General features: G+C 41.4%; 1 protein-coding gene across 2 annotated transcripts in view; it reads left to right on the top strand.

Annotated features, from left to right (window-relative positions):
• Positions 1 to 2,556: 2,556 nt before the first annotated feature.
• plxna4 (plexin A4) overlaps positions 2,557 to 21,106 on the top strand; it is a 239,693-nt gene continuing 221,143 nt past the window's right edge. The window contains exon 1 of one of the 2 annotated variants that reach the window (XM_063500354.1): positions 2,557 to 3,000. Coding sequence is in view for 1 of the 2 variants with exons in the window: in XM_063500353.1 (XP_063356423.1) it covers positions 15,390 to 15,429 (40 nt within the window). In the remaining variant the exon portion in view is untranslated. Of the gene's footprint in view, positions 3,001 to 15,345; positions 15,430 to 21,106 lie in introns of those variants that run through there. The other variant, XM_063500353.1, reaches the window with a different exon arrangement.

Below are 21,106 nucleotides of genomic sequence, written 5' to 3'. Positions count from 1 at the left end.
TATTGATTTTTAACTTTTCAAGAAATTTTAACCTGTTAAATAGCAAATTTAGGACGTACAAAGCACAAAACTATGGTGCATCTGGCCACAGATTCTGATAAGTGTATTCAAACTCTTGGAAAAAGTCAAAAAGACTTTGAAACGAATGGATGTCAGGGTTAATTGCATTGAATGTGTTAAACCTTGTATTCCCATCTGGTGCAGTACTGAGGTCTTTAATTTTCTACCTGTTATTCGGTTAGCCGTTAGCTGTTATTGCTCCATACAAGATTGCATACAATTTTCTACTCATCCACTTACCTGCACCACCGCATTTACCGACTACACCTGTCATTGGCAGTTTAAAACTATTAATTGGCTCAGCTGTGTGTGTCTACCTTGTATGCCATAAAGGTTGGGGCAGTGTTTCTGTCAATACACAAATCCAACTGATTACTGTGAGAGCATTTAAAATCAGATAAACCGGTTTTAACTTTCAAAGCTTTACTCTGGCATTATGCTTTCAGTTTCCTCGTGAAGGATGTGGCTCTAGTCGAAAATCACCAGTGAATACGGGCTGTCTGTTAATGGGGAAGATGGCTCCACCAACATAAGCTCCAGGAGGGGTGGCATACCGGGCCCAGGTGTTGCCAGTATTGCTGATTGCCATCAGTCACCCCTCCCCCACCAGCGGCACCAGCAGGAGAAGCAGCTACACACAGAGTAAAGAATGTCCCAATATGCACATTTTTCTTTTCCCCGCAGTAAGGCAGAAGTTTGGGTGAGAGTCAAGACCAAGACTATATGAAGCAGTTATTACTAATCCTGCACGACTGTTTAAATTGCTCTATCTGCTCAGACTAACATGTTTAGTGTTGTAATACTGCCACTGTAATGCTGTAATTCTGTGTTGACTCTCTACAGTAGATGTGCCGTGTTTCTGTTTCCGCTCGCTTAATTTACAGGCAGGAATAAATGACGTTCTTAGGTAGCAGATCATTATAATGTAGTTTTCTGGGTTGTTTGTGTTACATTCGTGCCACGTTAATGTTCTGGTACAACTTTTTTTTTTTTAAGATTAAAAACGCTGCCGCAAACAACAGTCACAAATGGCCACAGACCGTTGCAGAGTCGCTGAAGCACTTACAGCCTTCATTTGTGTTTGTCACCGTCAGTGGCTGTAAAGTTTCTTTGGCCTGTAGGTGGGGCTCTGATGCAGTGTTTCAAAGCGAGGGACCTCTCTTGGAAGCGAGAGCACGGAGGCAGGGAGGGAGATGAGGAAAAGAGGGAGAGGATGCTGCAGCAAGCGCCAAACCGCTCTATACGACCCCTAAACGCACACCACAGGGTTAGACATTAAACAAGGATGCATGCCATAGAAACGAATTTTTACTCCCCACAAGTTCTTTGAATAGCTAGCGCTCGTCTTCATTATGATTTTCGCCAGATCAAATCAAATTCTAATATTTAAGACCACCGGGGAACATTTTAAAAGTTATCTTTGAACTGGAAATATTAATCGAAAGAAGCCTGGGCAGGTTCCTAGTGTGCAAAATTCAGTCGATGACGATGATGGATTTCTTGTGAATTGTCTCTATATGAACATAAGGCAGCTATTTTATGGAAAAATGCATTATTCCAGCACCCACGCTGCTTATTTCTTTAAAGACCTGATTACATAATTAGGCTTTTCGAATATTAATGGCTTAAAACGTATGGGAGGGGGGGCTCCTGAGGCACGTTTAAAGAGCATCAATGAACAAAAAAATGCAGGTTCTAATCCCCCACATCTATGCAGGATTCGTAATTATGTTGCTGTGTTGCTCAATCTTTATCTTTAAATGATCCTGCGATTAGGTATTCAAATCCGATGATCTGATCATTTCACCCCGGTATTGTAGCGTATTTGTGTTAAATTCCCCTTTGGCATTGCCAAATCCCATTCTCAACGGGATGAATGCATTACATAAACCGTCTGCTGGCTGCGGGACCCATACCTAACTGTATAAACCTCTATTTTAACAAGGCACGGGCTCCATTTAATCCCACATCCTACCACATTTATTTTATTTTCTTAGGTGGAAAATATACCTTTCGAATCGCTTATCTCTTAAGCTAGGAAATGTACTTTTTTCTTCTTGTTTAGAGATGCTGACGCCTACAAAGCAACTACACAGGACCCCATATGGGGAGTTGTCACACTTCCTATAGTCTCATATTGATAATCGTGATGATGTGTGCTTTTATTTGTAGGCTTTACGCACTCGGTGTTATTATTATAGACCTAGTTGCCAAGGTCTTAAAATGTAAAGAAAACACTCCCCACTTCGCCTCCAATCTAAGAGGTTACTGCAGGCAAGTCATGAACCTTGGTGAAAACAGTCGTCTTTTACAGCGGGCGAAGCTCCGTGCACTAAGTCCCTCCCGGCTTGGAGATTCACTGTGAAGCTGCAAACTCCGAGGCAGCAGCCTACTTCTCTCTCTCTCTCCTTCTTTCTCTCTCTCCCTCCCGCTCTCTCTCTCTCTCGCACTCCGCTGCAGCACCCTTAGCACCTCAGTTGAGCAGGAGCACCGCACTGAGTCACATCTATACACACACGTTCTCTGCACGCACATACACGCACACATACGCGCACACAAGCACAGCCTCCTGCGGTATCCCATACGGCGCAGCGGCTTTTCCAACGGCATACCAAGTGCGTCCTCGCCGGGAGATGGGAGGTGCGGCTCCCGGGTCTCAGAACACTCTGAGAGGCTTAGTAGAGTCCTGCTGATCGGGGATGCTGCTGGAAGTCCGCTGCTGTTTCTTTCTCCCGTGCAGGAATCGCTTCTAACTACACCTTTACCGGGGATTTAAAGTGGACAAGCCGTCTGATCAGGATATAACATTACTCTAAGCATTTCATTTTTTTGTGAGGGGAAGGGGGGAAGAGTAGAAGGAGTTGGGATTGCTCTGGACGTGCCTCTTATCCGCAGTGTCGATGCGGCTGCGGCTGTGAATGATATCTGCATAGATTACAGGTAAGGAACGAGGCTTGTCACTGCGTTAGTTCCCACAGCTGGGACTTATATTTGCAGGCTGCGGTGGGCATCATAGCCGGGTTTGGGGTTTGAGGTTCCCCACTGCACCAGCCAGGTGACAAGAGGCGTGTTGCACCTGTTCTAGCTGCGCCATGCCCGCTCTGCGCGCTCCGATAATCGGTCGGATTTTGTTTTTAAAATCCATTTGGATCGTCTCATTATATCCCCGAGGAAGAATTGTAGGATTAAAAACCCCCAACAAATTCTGCAATTTGTTTTAACTTGGGACCTCAAGTTGACCGAGTTTCCTCCGTTTTCATTGGCTATTCGTACCCTTCATCCCATGTGAGCCACGGAGAGGTGCGTGCCCAAATTGTGCTCGTTGCTCTTGTATCGGTAGCTATGACGGTTCAAAACTATATTATTTGTCGGGGATTCCGCGTCGGTTTTACGCAGTGCCTTCGGAGGATGAAGCAATGCGTAGGACTGGTATGTAGTGGCGCTCAGACTCCTGGACCAAAATTAAGATATTGGAGGTGGCTGAGCTTTACGAAATGCAAAGGTGGAAATGGAAAACTACCCGATGTTTTACTACATATGGTATTTATTCATTTATGTGGCCTTAACAAAAAGTTAACATCTTTCTCAAAAATTTTAGTCATAGTTCTTTCAAAAAGTATTTTATACCGTTCAGCATTGGAATATTTCCTATTATTTTAGGTTTCCACGCAGGGCTGAGTGTATGCAGCCTGACACTGTTCCAAGCACGCTGCTAAAGAACTTTTCTAAACAGTTTCACTGTGGCACAATACAGCATGTGCATATCACAATGTTTAGTTATTTTGTTCGTTTAATTGCGCTTTGCTGACGTTTTTTTTTTCTTATCTACGGTTTGTCAGTTATCTCAGCCTGCAGGAAAGCCCACGTTAATGTGCCTCAAACTGAACACTGGGACATTTCTCCCCGTGCGGATCCACGGTAGTAGGGTCCGTCATGGAAGCCTGAAGGCTTTTGAACTTGACCGATGTGGATAGAGCACTGCAGGATGTACTTCACGTTAGGTTGAGACGAAAAACCTGACTATATGGCATTTGGTCTCTCTGGTAGCAGGCTACTCAGTTTAATGTAACTTTATCTTAAGGCTTGGATTTTATGTTAGCACTTTCATTTTCATGTCGGAACACACTACGGGTATGATTTAGGGCTAAACTTAAAAAAGGATTAAGGGATCATTTCAATTGCTTTGATGTCGTAACAAAAGAAGACAGGAAAGGCGCATTTATGACATTGTTGTCTTTGCCACAGGCACTTTTATTCGCTTAAATGATATTCAAGCCTTTTTATGTTGAGTAGCTTATAAACCCAGCTGTGGCTGTCTGGAGTGCTGATTGACCTGCCGAGAGAAGATTCAAACAATAATCCACAAGGATATATTTTTCTCATGCTTCCACTTTTCGTAGGTTACATGCAACTAAGTCAATGATAGAGTGATGAGCAATTTTTCTCTCATCACTTAAAGATATTCAGCGTCTTGAAATAATGCATGTAGTTCTGATAACAGCAGCTTGTGGCACTTTGCTGTCAGCACATTGGACTTAGTTTAGATTTTGGTTGTACACAAGGTAAATCATCCCCTTTGGCTCAGCCTTGTTGTGGGTCACTTGAAGCGATTTCTAGAGATTTAAGAATACTGTGCAAACTCTGCCCCGTGGTATGATGCAGCTCTTCAGTCTCCTCCATCCATCTCCTTCTCCACTGCTTTCTCCTTCCTCCCTTTTCTTCCTCCCACCCTCAATTGCACCTCATGCATGGAAAGCAGCTTCTGCAGTCAACCAGAAATGCAGATTCGTAGTACAGCATCCACAGTGAGCACTCTGAGCTCCTCTACTGGTTTTCCCCTCCCTCTATCCACCTGCTCTCCACACTCAGTGCATCAATTCAATGTTGCCCTTCAAGTCCCTACTTGATATTACCCTAATGTAAAGGAGTGCACCAGCATTTTTACACAAATACTTCTAGTTGTGTTTTTGATGAGCTCACCAAAAGTCTCATGCTTGTTCAGTGCAAGAGCATGGCTGAAGGGACGAGGCTATGTGCTTTACAGTCCATGAGGGGCAGTGTGGCTCATAGGATTAAGTGGATTGATTGAGCCCATGTACATGGCTGACGCTGGCATTAATTTTGATTTTGTCTCAGTTCCTACAGTAAATTATGTGTTATTGCAAGTTGAATAAGTGACTGTGAAATAGTGAAATAGTTGTTATACACAGTGTTTCATGACATTTGCTTAGATGTGCTGTGGGTTTGGAAGGTAGTGAAGTGACTGAATTTCATACATTTTGCAAAGAGGGCAACATTGGCATCAGAGTTCACCCGGTTCTTTAACTACTAATTAAAGCAAATGAATACAAATACAATATGTCTCTTTACTGATTAGTCGTCCACTAACTGGTGTTTTAACTATCTGTGGTGGTGAGGCAGTGAACAGCAACATGCATACAAGAAAAATGCATTCAGCTTATTCTTCTGCGCTTTGTGATTTAGACTGGCAGACAGCCTTCTGTGTTTTGTTTCCCCAAAACATGCATTCAGAATATGCACATCTATCTTGTTTCTGAATGTTCCCATTTTTTACTCAAATTGTCTGTGCGCTCAGCTGCTGTCAAGGTCTTAAGGCAAAAAAATATTTGATCCCAGAGCAATTTGCGAGTCATCTGTGTTCAGCCTCCTTGCCCTTCAGCCAAATTCCAGCTCAGTCCTAAATTCCTAGCTCTCAGAGCACTTGGCAGTACTCATTCTCATTCCTTCCCTTCCCGTCTGTTTCCCTCTCTCTCGACGTGTTGTCCATCAAGGCCTGCCTATAGGAATTGAAGCAGCATCCTTTATCTGCCTGTAAGCACCTCATATTGACATACAACCCCCTGTCTGTCGGCCAGTGTTACGGCTAGAGGGCCGGGGTTTGGACCTGGAGAGCACAGCCTTGTCAATATTATGGCTTGCTAATGGATAAACTCTCACTCCAACCTTGGCAGTAAAAGACGCTCATTGCATTTTGGTAGCGGTCCGCTTGCAAGAATAGGCTCCATAGAAAATCTTTGCAATGTGTTCGAATCAAGGGGGGGAAATTGTGAATGAATATGAGTGGGAACTCTTAGTAAGATTTGCTGTAGCGATATAAATGCCTGGTAGCAGTGTAGGCAAGACCCAGCGGAAGTGTGCTTGTGTGTCTCTGTGTGGGTGTGAATGATGCATCTGTGACTGGCTGGCGAGGTCCTATATGAATACACGGGTCACAGAGACGTATCGTCATGTCAGACTGAATGATGTGTCTGTGGATTGGACCTGAATGGAGCTCTCTGTTTGTTCTTGTTCTTTTTCTGTTGCTCTCTTTCTCACTCCATGTCTCTCTCTCTCTTTCCGTCGCACTCACTCACTCATACACACTTACAACCCTGTGGGCTGCGACAGGACTACCAGACACAGGCTTGTGTCCAATTAGACTCCCTCCTCTCTCATGCCACCAAACACCACCGAGGAGATTGCAAATTGTATTTCCGTGTCACCAACTGTTCTCCCCACTATAATCTGTCTCCCATATTTTAGGACAGTCGGAGACATGTTTCTTTAACAAGAGCGGCAGGGATAGTATAAAATTGGAAGAAATATTTTTCGGTGTCTGTTAATCCCTTCTTACTTGATCAAAGTTAGATTCTCTTGGCTTATTGGAGCGTGATAACCTTTTTCTTTGTTCAGGATGAGCGCAATACATGGTGTTACACTTTGAATTATCATTCCATTGATGCATAAAACCCATCTTTGTTATCTTGTCTGTATGGACATGACCTTGGAGTAAGCTTAAAATCTGGTATGCAATGTGTGATTGGGTTTTAGTTGACACTTAAAAAGATGCCATCTCTGACTGACGGCCTGATGGCTTTAATCTAAATTCCAATTTAGAGGGGGTGGGTAGATTCTATGCTACATTAAGGGAATAATTGCTTACAAGTATGTAATTAACCCCTTTTTTTAATGCACCAAAGAGGTGCATATTGATGTTTGCACAGCAATGACAGCAGAGATATCAAGCGAGAATCTCCAAACAATAGGCGTTGTGAATTCTGTGGGGAGAAATCAATACATGTCACCGCGTCCAGTTTAATGAGAACCTTTGTTCTCCTCTGAATAGTTTAGCCGTTATATGCGGAAGAAGAGCATATGAGTGCATGTGTGTATGTAGACACATACTGTAGTCAGCATCTTGGCCACAGAGTCCTATTAAGCCGCTGCATGCCTTTATAATGGACCCCAATCCATGTACACGCTACTGTATCACAGTCGCACCACTTTTTATTTTCTCCTTCCAGGCTTCTATCATGCTTTCTTTCATCTTATTACTCAATTCTTCTCTCTCTCCTATGGTTTCTGCCTCTAGCACTCTCCTCCCATATCTTTCTGCCACACTCTAAGCTGCCAAGCACATAACTTTATCTTTGTGTATTTGTGTGTGGGGATGGGCAGAAAAAAAATCCAGACTGTTGTGTCATTGGAATGACCTATGAAGAAGGATATAAACCGAGAAGGAGACATGGGATGTTGTTTTAGATGAGAATCGGGGAGATGTGGAAAGTCACCGACATATCAGTGGGTTTGCAGACTGCTCCTTTTGATAAGACCATATTAAGCGTTTCTCCCAGGTCTCTATGATTCATATGGAGCCGTGAGTCTGATGTATAAACAGCTCTCTTTGATGCAGCAGCAGATGACACGCTGTGGCATATTGGCTCTTATGCCTGTGTGTGCCAAGCCGAGCATGACAAGCAGTAAATTAGTTTTGTTTCAGATGCATGAAATGATGAGAAAATTGCAGACGGTCTTAGGGCATTTTTTTTTTCTTAGCTATCTCTCATTTACTCCTTCACCGAGGCCTCAAGTCCACGCAAGGATTAGGCGCCTAATGGTGTTTTAATCATGCCTGTTGGAAGAATGGGCGTGCAAGCATGTACGCATGTTCTATTAATCCATTTTTGACAAAATCTTCACGATATTTTTCATGCAATCAGTCAACATATGAAAATTTGTCTCATTATTCAGTTCTTCGAATAACAAGTTTTGTTTTAAGTGAGCATGCAAGAAGAAACTATACTTTTATAGTATGTTTTTTATAAGCCATATTTCAAGTATATTGTTTGTGAGTCCATGGATCATCCTCTCGAGCAACTGCAGGGCTGTCAGTTTGTTGTAGCAAAGGTTATTGGTAGCATGTTTGTGCTTGACACTCTCGTCCCTACTCCGCTTTGACTTTATTGCTATCATAGCTCTGGATTGACCTCAATAAGTGCTGTTCTTTAGAAAAGTTAACATTTCAGCTTGAAAAGAGAATCCCTGCTTGCAGCGCTAGGTACTAAAAGAGGTCAGCGGTTTCTTTTGGGATGTGAGCAGTTAAAGTGTTAGCTTATTTTTAGTAAGTAATGAGAAGTAGACAAATATTTCTTCCAGCTTTTTGGTAAATGCATGTTTGGTAAATCTTGGAGTACATAACTTATGTAACAGAATTATGTAAATAAACTAGACAAAACATGCAATTGTAATCAGTTACATTTCTTAGAATGGAATTTTATAAAAAGGGTAGTGATTAGAAATTCACTTCTGAATATGCTCTTTTCCACAAAGGCGTATCTTTTGACTAAATAGTCGCTCTGGTACTTTTTTGCAGTAATGCCTTCCTTTGGAATATTTCTGGACAACATGGGTCAACAAAGCTTTTGAGGAAAATTTAAGTGCAACACAATCCAGGGTACAATTTCATAAAGGCAAATCCACATCTAGACAGGCAGCACTCATTTGCCAGTATGCGATCAAATTTTGAGCATTGTCCTTGATTGGTTCTCTTGTCTGAATTTGCACCGCCTCTTGTGTGCCTGTCAAATCAGTCTGTATTGCTCTAAGCTACTTGAGTCTGCCAAGCCTGCGAGCAGCCTACTGCGCCAAGGCGAGTGGCAATGTCTTTGGACCAGAATGCCTTTCAGTGCTGGAAATTCAGCAATATTTTTCTTTCTGGAATCCAAAAAAGACTCTGCGGCAATGAAGTGCTGCAGTAAAGTACACAGAAAGCAGTATTACTATACATTTGTTGAGATGACCGGTGTATTTAAAGTTAATATGTCTCGCCATTCTTGTCACCCCCACACACTGTCTGTTCTGCTCTTTCTTGTACCCTCTCTCTCTCACTTCCTGTCTGCTGTGAGTGTTGGCGGTGTCAGGGGGCATCAGTATTCAGCGTCACCACAGTAATTGTGAAACAGCGGGTTCAGAAAGGACCCCTGGTGTTCTATAGCCAGAAGGCTGAAGGGAGGATCTACTTTACTGTAATACCCTCCCCTACATCACCCACCTTATTCTGTCTCCCCCTCCCCCCCAGGATATATCATAGTCTAGCAGCATAATGTTGGGGATATTAAGGAGAGACTTAACAAGGCTTACACTGGGTTTTGTGTTATTCTTCTCTCTGTGTGCTACTCCCTTTTGAGTTTGGGATTTTGCCTTCCTTGAGTATATTTTATTTTCTTCTGCTGATGGGATTTGGAATGGCTCGTGTCTGTGCAAATGCAGTGATTGACTCTTAGCCAAGGCCCAACTCTCGCCAACCGCTGTGGTGAACAATTTGTTGCTCTCCTGGAATAAAACCCTTTTCCTTTGTTATTCTTTTAAGTCTCTGACTTTCGGCGCGATCGTATTGATCGCTTTGATTAAACTTTTCCGAAAAGCGATGATTGCATCAGAATGTGAAACTTAGGACATAAACCTAACCTCAGCTATTTATCTGATAATTGTCTGTTTAGTTTACTTTCCTCGTTGTCACGCTTTCCCTGTGATATTGGTGGGACTGATGATCATTAACTGATTTAATGAAATCTTTCTGCGTGCTGGAGCTCAGTGAAAGGAGGTCCTGTTAAATCTTTCCCCTATAGTCTCTCACACCATCCTTACCTGCTACCCACACAACTGTTCCCATGGCAACATGATTTGTCAACTGAGAACCCCTTCACAGCAATTGTAATTACTCATGTGCTTACCTTGAAAAATAGTAAGCGGCATTAAAGAGACACGGATTGTTGATTCTCTGGGCTTCTTACCTTTCATATGACACCAAAAGGAGATGGAACATCATCTCTTAATATATTAATCGGAAGTGGAGGGAAGATCATTGATGCTTGTTGATATTCTAACCAGTGATGACTGTGTCACTGTAGATATTGATTGGATTGGCTGAGTCTTGTTAGTGGCTGCTGGAGTGTTTGTAGTCTGGCACTTGTCATACCCTTAGGTATGGTTTTTCCATCCTTCCATCTTGAGCAGAATAGACCAAAGGGCCGCAGTTATCTTTTATTGATTAGTTAGAAAAATGATTGACACACTGGAAAGAACTTTTGGTAAGCTTCAAGGTAGATCTAAGAGAGTAGGGAAAATAGGGCTCAGCTGGAAAAAAAACCTGCTGACTGAGATGGTGGATATTGCCGGGTATACCTTTGTCATCAGGGAATACCTTTAACAAAAAGCAATGTACATGGTGTGCAACAATGTTTAGGTCAGTGGTACATGTCAAACTCCACATGATGGTCAAGGCCTAAGGTTTCTCAGCTAAACCTTGCCCAGGGCATGATACGATCTCTGCTGGCTTTCCTTTCTTTTCATATTGCATCCTGCTGCTATTTTTTTTCCAAGGAAAAGATACACCCACCTGTGGCTTTCCACATGACATAAAAAATGTGTTTTGATCCATGGTTCAGTTCTTCTGCTGACATGGCCATTGTAGAATTTGCAGGCGGTGAACAGGAGTCACCATGTGCATGATGACGAGGACAAGCCTCCTATATCCATACATGCGTAAATGAGCTATATTTAAATTTTAACCAGTTGTTTTTGGTTCAGCTATTTTTGCTAGGTACTGCAGAAACAAAACCTGCTGTTTTAGAGATGCTGTGACTGAGGCAGCAAATCATCACACTTTGCCCCTCAGAGTTGCTCAGATCCTCATACTTACCCATTTTCCTCCTTCTGACACATTGACTTAAAGAGTTGACTATTCACTTGCTGCTTAATATATCCCACAGTCCGGTAGGTGCCACTGTAACAAGATAATCAATGTTCTTCACTTCACCTGTCTGGTTTTAATTCTGTGGCTGATTTGGAGCATATAGAGCCTTTCAGTACTGAGCACACATCTCCTTTTTGCCACCTCCCACACAGAGCACTGGGAGTTCCTGTAGACATAATGCTCCAAATCCCCAGTTGACAGACTAGCAGAGGAAAGGTTAGCCACTTTGTTGTATTGCATCAAGCTATTCTCCCTCTCACTTTTTCCCTCTGTTGGCTCAAAAAAAGGCTGTCCTCTCTCTCTGCGAGTCTACAAACGTAACTGTGGAGAAAGCACAAGGTTTTCATCTCTCCCTCCCCCTTCTTTTTTTGTCCATCCGTTATGCATTGTCATGGCAGTCCTTCCAGCTGAGCTTTGATTGGGTTGTTCTGGGCCCACCGGCAAATTTGGCAACCAGATAGTTATGTGGTGTGTCTCTGTCCATGTGTAAGTCGGCGTGTGTAAGAGGGTTTTCTTCATGTCTCTGGGAAAAAGCAATGAGATGAGGTAAAGCTTTCAGAAAATCAAAGTATAAAAATGGCCATGACAAGCAGGGGAAAGACGAAAGCAAGGGAGGATGAGAGGGAGGAAGAGAGAGGGGTAACACGCTGGATAATAATTTGCATCCTCTCACTTGCCACTGTGAACGATGGCTGCCTAGAAAGCTTGTCTGATGTGTTTATGCCGTAGGCTTTGAAAGATGGAGTTAAAGGGAGAAGGAAAGTTTAAGGGGAACCATGCAGTGGGAAGGGAGTGGTTGTGGAAAGGCATGTAATGAAGTGTAAACCTGCCTAAACTCAGTTTACCCACATCTTAGTTGTTGTGATGGCGCTCACACATATCTCAGCTGAAGAATTTTTTTAAAATGTAAATTCATAGCAATGTACACACCACCCGGCTGAACACCACCGTCTGTCAGTTCTGATGCACACTTCGCACTCTTGTGCCAAGAGTAGTTAACCACTGAGCTGGAGCAGCTCTACTGGGCAAACTGTGGCTGCTTTTTCTGCATTTTATCTGTAAAAAGTTTTCATATCACCGAATATTGGACAACATATATGCTGATACTGAAATCAGCAGACGAATAAGTTATACTAGGGACCAGCAGTTCTGTGCAGACATATTCTAATTTATGTCAGCTGGTGGATTTGTAAATAGTCCTGCATCTGTAGGGTAGCTCTGCCTCTGTGCTTAAGAGCTGTGCCTCCTTTAGTGTCTATCTTGGCAGCCAATGAGCCCGGTCCTGGAAAGTGAGTATTCCTGCTTTGTGAAACCTGATCCCAGTGGATGGTTAAAAGTTGACAACACAAGTCCTGTGTAACAAGACTATTGGTGTGGGGCCACCTTTTTAAAACTTCTTGGCAGCAATGATTCTCTTTGTGTGTGGAGTCCTGGGTCACTACACAATCTAATCCAACAAATAATGACACAAGACGTAGAAGAAAGCTGTTATCTTTCTACGTTTTGACCATTTTTCGCTAAACAAGTTTTAAGACATGTTAAGTCATGTTACTGTAGTGGGAAGATGATACTGCAAAATGCCCTAGGGATCCTGCAGCAGGAGGGATTTTGTGTATGTTGCACATTCTTCATATTCACACACACCTTTGCACGTTTAACTGTTTATATGCCTCAGTCATGTTGAAACATTAGATTTTGGTTGACATTCTATTTTGTAATGGTGCAAAAACAAATTCGAAATCACCCATAGTTATGTCTATTTTGCATACTCTTTGAAATACTTTGGAATATTACTTTAAAACGTCCAAATTAACCCTTTTAATGAGCATCTTGTTTTCAGATCATTCTTAGTGTCTAGGGTATTAGCTCCACCATCCTTCTAGTTTACACTCTTTGAATTATCCTTATTTGAGCTCTCATAGTTCAACGAGCTACAGCATAGCAGGAGAAATTTATTAGCTAGGTGCTCATATAAGCTGTGTGTTAGTGTTTGCATTACCCTCAACAACAACCGCTTATCTGCACAGGGTGCATAAACTCTTTTGCATGAATGACTCCCATGATGCATCATTGGACTCATTAATTAGATATTAACATTGTCAACATGTTAATAACAAGCCCAAAGGAGACCCTGCACTGTCATTATTGACAATTACTTGCAATTACTGACAATTACTGACAATTACTACCAATTAAACCGTGCCATTCTCAGTCTTAGTAGTGTAAAAACTGCATGCTTTCTTCATAAAACAGTCAAAGAATGACATAAAATCACAGATGTGCACGTGTGATGCATGTGCCCACAGTAGTTACATGTTTTGAAATAATCTGAATTAAGAGTGAACATGTTTAGTTTGCAGAGCGGCTAAAATATCACGTTATTTAATCACCACAATTCCTTATCATAATGATTTTCTCATTTTCTCTTTGACATTTTAGGGAAGTGACACATCCACTTCTATACTTCTGCTCATTTATCAACCGTTTCTTCTTCTACCTCTCGGTCTGTGGTAGTACTAGTTGTACAGCACCATTGGCTGAATGTGTTTAAAAATGAGAATATCTCAGCAGCTAGAAGGGCACTTCTGACACATGCTGTCAAACTGCTAATATTTCAGTTTTCCCAGACCATTATGGTTGGGCCGCAAGTCTCTGCAGATGTAGACATTCTGTCTTCACTAGCTCGCCCAATATTCTCCATCCATTCCACAAGGTCTATACTTAGGTAATTTACAGTGGATAGACATGTGAACAGGCTGACAAAGCATGACGTGTGCTGTTTCTAGAAGAAGAGTGGGGACAGGGCTATATTATTCTTTCTAACTGAAGCAGCCGTGAAGTCAAGAGTGAGACAGAATCAGAGGTATGTGACAGATGACAAATTCCTTTGTATGACAGTACATCAGGGTCTCTATCAGGATTTAGAGCTGTTAATAGATACATCTATTTGCTGTGATTCACAAAAAAAAACATTAAAATGGAATGTAGTATTTAGTTTTCCACTGAGGCAGTGAAAGTGTCTTCCCGACATGCACCGTTTTCCACTAATCTGATGGGATCTAAATCAAGTCGCAGCAGCAGTCTTAGTAGGATATGCAAGCACAGGATTAAAGTCCTCCTGAAGAAGCCCAGGCATCAGCAGACATTCAAGGACCAACACAGGCTTTTGGCTGGCATGGGGAGAGACTTTGATGAAAGTGAGGCTGTCCTCGTCCAGCAGCAGAGGGAATACGAGGACAGGGTTCACAGAGAGGAAAGGGAGCTTGTGAGGCAGAAAAGGTGACGCCGACTCAGATGCAGGAGACTCAACAAGACAATCTCTTCACAGACGTTTTGACCCAAATGTCTTTGTTTGTTTACCGCAGCAATTCCACACACTGATTTGAGTCACCTTGACTCTTCTCTAACATAAAAGTGACCGTATTCTGAATAACAGACTGTTGCCACGTTAGCTGAAGCTAGCAATATTGCATAGCTTGTGATTCTAGGGCTTTAATACGCTGATTCAACTCGGTAATCATTTGTAAGGTGGTAGCTTGTGCCACTCTCATATTGTGGGTGTTCTAATTATTTATTAAAGACCACCAAGTATAAATTAAAAATAATGTTTATTGGTTAACTTGAGCATGATTTCAGAATGATACTTTATGTAATCGTTTAATCATAATAACGCTGATTTTTCTCTTGGCTTAGTAGATCAGCAGGGGCTGGATACATTTTTTGGGAGATAAATCGAGAGAAACAAAGAGAATAACAAGTTCAATATAGGCCAGTCAGCTGACCTTGTTCCAGCTGTGCGTAGTAAACCAGAAGCTGAGATCTTTAAGACTTTTCTTCCATGGATTATGAGGGAGAGCCGTAATCCATGAGCTTTAAGCAAACCAAATCATCCACGGAAGTGATGAGGCTCACAGATGTGCATGGTGCTACAGCGATGTGTATATGTGTGTGAGGCAGAGAGATAGCGAGATAGAGTGGGTTACAATAGGTTGGATTAATAATTTTGTTTTGTCCAATAGTTCATTCCTTGTCCTTTATACCAAGCTTAACAGAGCACACATGCACCTTATATGCATGCACACCTGAAAGACCAGTTTTTGAAGAAATAGTGCAGAAACAGATGGAGAGATCAGAGAAGAAAAAGAAATCTGCATTTTCTTTTTCCCATTTTAGTGTAATCACCACAAAGCCTTCTAAATTATCAAGCTTTAATGTCTAAGAAGTTAATCTCAGAGGTCAAGTCTGTTTTAGCTCCGGAACAGAGAGACAGGAAGAAAAGGAAAGAAGAGGCTACATGCGGGTCACACAGGATTTAGACGGAGAACGAGACAGAGGTATGAATGTAAAGAATGAAAGAAACTGTCATGAGTAAACATCTGAACTGGGCCAGGTCTGATCCTGTACAGAGACTCAGCTAGGAAACCCGATTTAGTCAACAGGCGACTTAAGTAGTTATGTTGTCAGGAGTTATAGTCTCTTCATTTTTTTTCTTCTCTGGTGCCACAAGAGCTGTAAGCACCTGAAAATAAACACCGTCCTGATGGATGCCAGCAGTGTCTCGGTGTCTGAGTGCATGATAAAGCATATGGGATGTCAGTGATAGCGGCCCCTATTTGATGTGAATTATAGAACTTGACTTACATATGAGCAGATACTTTCATTTTAAGTCTGACTGACTCTACTGTCCTTAAAGTACTATAGGGTAGTATCTGGTGTGTAGCTGTGTGCACTGGTGCTGTTGTGACTATTTGACACTTCTGTGGTTTGCTTCGTTCTACCAGAAGTGTTAGATTTCTGTCCTTGTTAATGTATTTAAATATTATAGTGAAAATTTATGTGTTTTCCCCTCAAGGCATCAGTAGTCTCTCTATAGATCAGTCTCTTCTTAAAGTCTGATCTATTGTGAGTGAGTACTCAAAGTGTGCCTGCATGTTGGATGATCAGGCTTTTTCACAGCAAGCATTTTGGCATGTAATAACAGGAAAGTAAAGGTATAATTAATTATTTAATTGGCGTGTCCTATTTTCATGACCCTGGTACTGTTCAGGCTCTTGTGGTCTTTGTTACTGGAACATCTTGCCAGAAAGAAACAGTGTTTGAAACCAGACTGAAGCTGTGCTGCTTTCATATGCATTTGACTACTACCAAAGTGTCAGATTGATGTGCTTGGCTTACTACATGTAACATGCATGTTTTGTGTATATGCATTCTGTAAATGAACATTTTTTCTTTCTTTCTTTCTTTCTTTCTTTCTTTCTTTTTTTTTTTTTTTTACATAAACCTCATAAATTCCTGTAAACATTATCGTCTGTAGCTAGAGTATACTGTTTATAATGACTGGAGGTCTATAGTCTGCCATCTGCAAAATGAAGTGTTATAATTCCTGATTTATTACCTGCTTAAGTGGCACTGGCACGCTCGGATATTGCTCAGTGACAGAGGTGGGATAAAGAGAAGGGGTGCTAATGTGAAAGACCTTTAAGGATGCCACCCCTGTTGGAAGTGAAGTCTTATCACAACTCAGTGAGACTTGATTAGCGATTATTAAAACCTCAGAGGTGCCTGTGTTCGTGTAGCTGTTAATGCCGTGCCGACAACTTCATTAATATTTTGCAACAAACATCTTAAAATTACATCGGCTGACATTATTACATAAGATAAACAGTTATAATAACTTGCCCCCGCTTTCTATTTGATTGAACTAAGTAACAAACTGTTTCTTAATCACATCAAGCATCTCTGACATTTCTAAAATGCAATTATTTCTCCTCGGCAATCAATATTCATTATGTGTTATCTATGAAAAGCTAAGGTTGGACGGTAATTTTGGTCATGCTGGTGTGACGGTGAGGAGCTTCAATTGAGAGAGCGTGAGATAGAGCACTTGCAAAATTACTGATGAGCAGCAGCACAGCACAGATCCTGGCTTAAAGGTAGCAGCAAACCCATTTCACTCGCTTTAACCAAAACACACAGAGCACACTACATTGAAGTGTCTTGTTTCAGTGTTTCTCATACCGCAGCAAAAATATCCACAGTCATTTCAGCTTCGAGCAAACTACGACTCATAATTAATTACTGTGTTGAGAGGAGAAAGGGATACTGGAAACCAGGGATGAGCTGGAGAGAGAGGGTGAGGGAGGCAAAAGACAGATAAAGAGAGCAGGAGGGGGGAGAAATTTGGCTCATGAAATAACCGAAGAGCTGAGGGAGGAGCTGGGAGGAGAAAGAGGTACAGGTAAGGAAAAACGGATGGATGGAGAAAGAGGAGGACGACGTGCTGGGACTTAAGGTGGTGCCATTCGGCAGCCGATGGAAGTGAGAGCTGATTTGTCTACACGGCCCTGCATTCCTGTCTGCTCGTTAGAGTAGGGAATAAGGGAATTGGGGGGAAAGAGAGAGAAATGGTGAAAAAAAAAAGGCTAGAGCCTTTGAATTTATTCTATGAAAGCGGTTGTCACACGCAGCCTAGCAACACCCTTTAAGAAGGAGGATTCCTGGCTGCATTTATTGTAATTACAGCAAAATATCTCCTTTTGATTCCGAGTAAGTTGATATGTCACAACATGCCTATATCTTAATGCAAAATCATCAACTCCTGCATGCGTGCTTCCTTTTAAATATAGATTAAAGGGAAACATTAAAGCCCTGTTTTACTCTTTGCATAATCATACTTGAATTGTTACCCCTTTGAAAATTTGCCACAGTCATCTTCAACTCAACCTTTATTTATCATTTAAATCTATTTCAACTACTGTTTTGTTATTCTGTGTTTTGCAGTTAATTAACAAATAGCGATGACGCTCTTTCATCATGGGTTTCTTAACAGGGATCGTCTGATTACAATCCTTAATGGGTTCTTAATCATTGTGGGGACTATAATTGATTAGAGATTCATTAAGTTCACCCTTTTGTGGTCGCTGCTCTATGTGAAACCCAGAAGCCCCTCCTATTCAGGAAGTCATACACAGTCTAACGAGCAATGTGCTGACGACAAGCCAGTGGGCTCTTCAACAGTCCTAATGACATTAGAGCCTCTTGATCTGGACCGATAACACACTCTCCCAATCACAGCATGCATCAGCACCCACTGCACAATGGCCCAGCCCGAGCCAAGAATGTGTGTGAGTGCAGAGTTTATCAGTGTGTATGTGCGTATGTTTTCCGAGTGACCTTATTTTGGATCCAAGGACTGTTTTGAGTGTTATACTAATGCCATGAATGATATTGTAACTGAACACACAATGCACAGATTATTTTCTGCACAGAAAACATTCTTGAGGGGCCGACTCAGAGCGTGTGTTTAGAAAAATGAGCACGATTGAACGGCATCCCACTAAGGAGGATTTGTAAGTCTCAGATGTGAAAGAGGAAAAGAGAACGAGTGGCAAAAAATGAAAGAGATTGAGCAAGGAGTGGGGATGGGCAGATGTCAGCTATTTCTCTAAAATCCAGAGGGGTTCTTCAGTTGGATCTTTGCCTAGACCCCTTCTTTGAAATGCTCTTACTCACTCTAGGAGCATGAAAAGAAAGTAGAGACACCCAGTCTGAGAAAGCAGAAAGTTTGTGACACAACTTGAGTACCTCACACTTAAAGTGGATCAGTATAGCAAAACACATACATGTTACTTCAGTGGGGGAGGCTGGGACAGTTGTAATGGGGCAACTGTAGCGCAGCAGAAACGACCTACAATAAAAATGCTTACCCTGCACATGCTCATTAGGATTCTCTCTCTAGATTTTAACGTCAAATATTTGAGCTACGATACCCGACAGCTAAATGAGAGAATACAGCCTAAACATTTTTAAGTTACATTATTAGATACTTCTACAGTAATGTGATTACTTTGCAGTTTTTTTTGTTTGAGATGTAAAGGATTAATAAGATGTATTTATTCAGTGTTATAATTGCCCTTATTTACTTTACTTACTTCTATTTGTACTATTCGCACATAAATATGTTCCTTTCATCAAAAGATGACTAGTGTATTTCAAGTACTCTGAGTTATAAAGGAAAAATGTTACAGTTACCCCCAGTCTTCCCTATTAATAATATATAATCTGTCTGCTTCACTTTAAGGAGGAGGTTTCTTTATATGACCATATGAAGAGCTGTGCTCACATTATGGTACCCCTATCCTATTTAATAGTGAAGTAAAAGTAAGTTGGTTGTGTTCTATAGAAGAATTTAAAAGACATCCCCCCACCACCACCAATACCACCTTTTTTTTTTTCCTTTGGTAAAAGCCAAAAGCCTAAACATTTCTTTATTCATGCAAACTCACTGAGGACTCTTTAGCTAACATAGCCCATTGTAAAGCTAGATTCAGTGCAAGGCTAATGGCAAAAGACAAGTGTGTTCCATTCATGACGGCAGTGTTTAAGAATGAGAACCGGAAGCTACTGGGTAACATTATGTCACAGAAATGTTTGCCATGTATTGATAACTGGACCAAATGGCTTCTGACTGCAGTTTCAGTGAAGCGAGTGGGCATATTTACAGTGTTGCTAAGCTCTTGAAGGCTGTTTTTAGAGGTGTTAAAATAGTTTGAAATGTATTATGCTAGCAGAATTACTTGCCAAGTTTTCTGTGCTGGTATTTCCAGGTAACACAAGTTCCTCTACATTTGATATTTTAGTGCATTTCTCACATGTATACCTGTTAACAAGGACATGCAGTATATAAAGAGTGTTTTATGTGGTGTGTGAGTGAAAGTTTTTAACTGTGGGTATGCATCAAGGCAATAAGAAGTCTCTGAATCACTCAGTCCAAGAATTAAAACATGGAGCTGAAAATGAGAATAATAAATCTACTTTAAACAAACTGAGTAGTGGAATCATTTCCACCAAAATCTGCAGTTTTAAAAAGTCAGTTATTGCTTTTAATAATTAAACATAATGCATTGTTTACAGCGCCTTGATGCTTGTAAACACTGCTGATTGCTACATCTGTAGTTATAAAGTCTGAATCTCTGTCAGTTATCTTCCATTCGTGTGATATGTACCCAGTTGACAGTACAATCCCAAGGCTTTCTTTGTAATATCAACAGCTCTGTGGTGGATTAGACCTCCTAACCCTGATCTTGACAGGGTATCTGGTGACAGTAATCCATGCTGCTAATCCATGTCTTGATGTAAACACCAAGGACACCCTGCTTTCTCTTTCTTTCCTCTGTGTCCTCCTTGTTTTCCCCTTTCCACTGCTACTTTGAGAGAAATGGGTATTCCATCTGGTTTTTTTTTTTTTTTTTTGGTGTTTTTGTATCAGCAGGGGTTAGCTTAGCTTGATAGAAATCTTGGACTTGATCACTCTTTAATCTTTGCTTACATTTTTGTCTGTTCTTTTGTGTGTGTGTGTGTGTGTGTGTGTGTGTGTGCGCGCGCGTGCGTGCGTGCGTGTGGGTGTGTAAGTGAGAAAGCTACATAATTGTTGCACTTCTTAATTTTCTCTTGCTGTGCTTAATAACAATAATAATGAAATTTAGCAACACTGATTTGTTCATGGCTCTGAACAGGTTTGTAACTGCCTCCCAAAGTAATAGTTTTTAATTACTGTTTTTGAATTGGAACAATTGTTAGCTTGTGTTTCTTTTACAAGCAACATGTTATTATATGTTAAAGTGCAGAAGTGCTGCAGCAGGTTTGCCTCCTGGATCTAAAACAAGTAATTGTAGCTGGGGAACTAAAGTCCATTGCAGACACGGCCATACATACGGGTCTGTCCGTGTTCTGTACACATTAGTGTTCATGTACACATCAGTGCAAACATCTTGAACCTTTCCATTTTGCTAAGAAATAGGCGTAGGGATTTATTAAAACGTGCCAACAAATGTCATATCATGATATCAATGATATAGAGATGCCATGTCTTTATGTTTCCTAGCAAACACAGCAACGATAAGATAAGCCCAGGCATATCTGACAGCAACAGTAGCACATCAGCCTCCGATGAAAAAAGGGAGTTACTTCAATAACATCCAAAGTTTTGCTAACCTTAGCAGCACTAGCCTT

The sequence above is a fragment of the Pelmatolapia mariae genome, linkage group LG17 (genome assembly GCF_036321145.2).
Source record: "Pelmatolapia mariae isolate MD_Pm_ZW linkage group LG17, Pm_UMD_F_2, whole genome shotgun sequence".
Taxonomy (NCBI): domain Eukaryota; kingdom Metazoa; phylum Chordata; class Actinopteri; order Cichliformes; family Cichlidae; genus Pelmatolapia; species Pelmatolapia mariae.
Note: the sequence above shows the minus strand (reverse complement) of the source record. Positions and strands in the feature narration are given on the sequence as shown.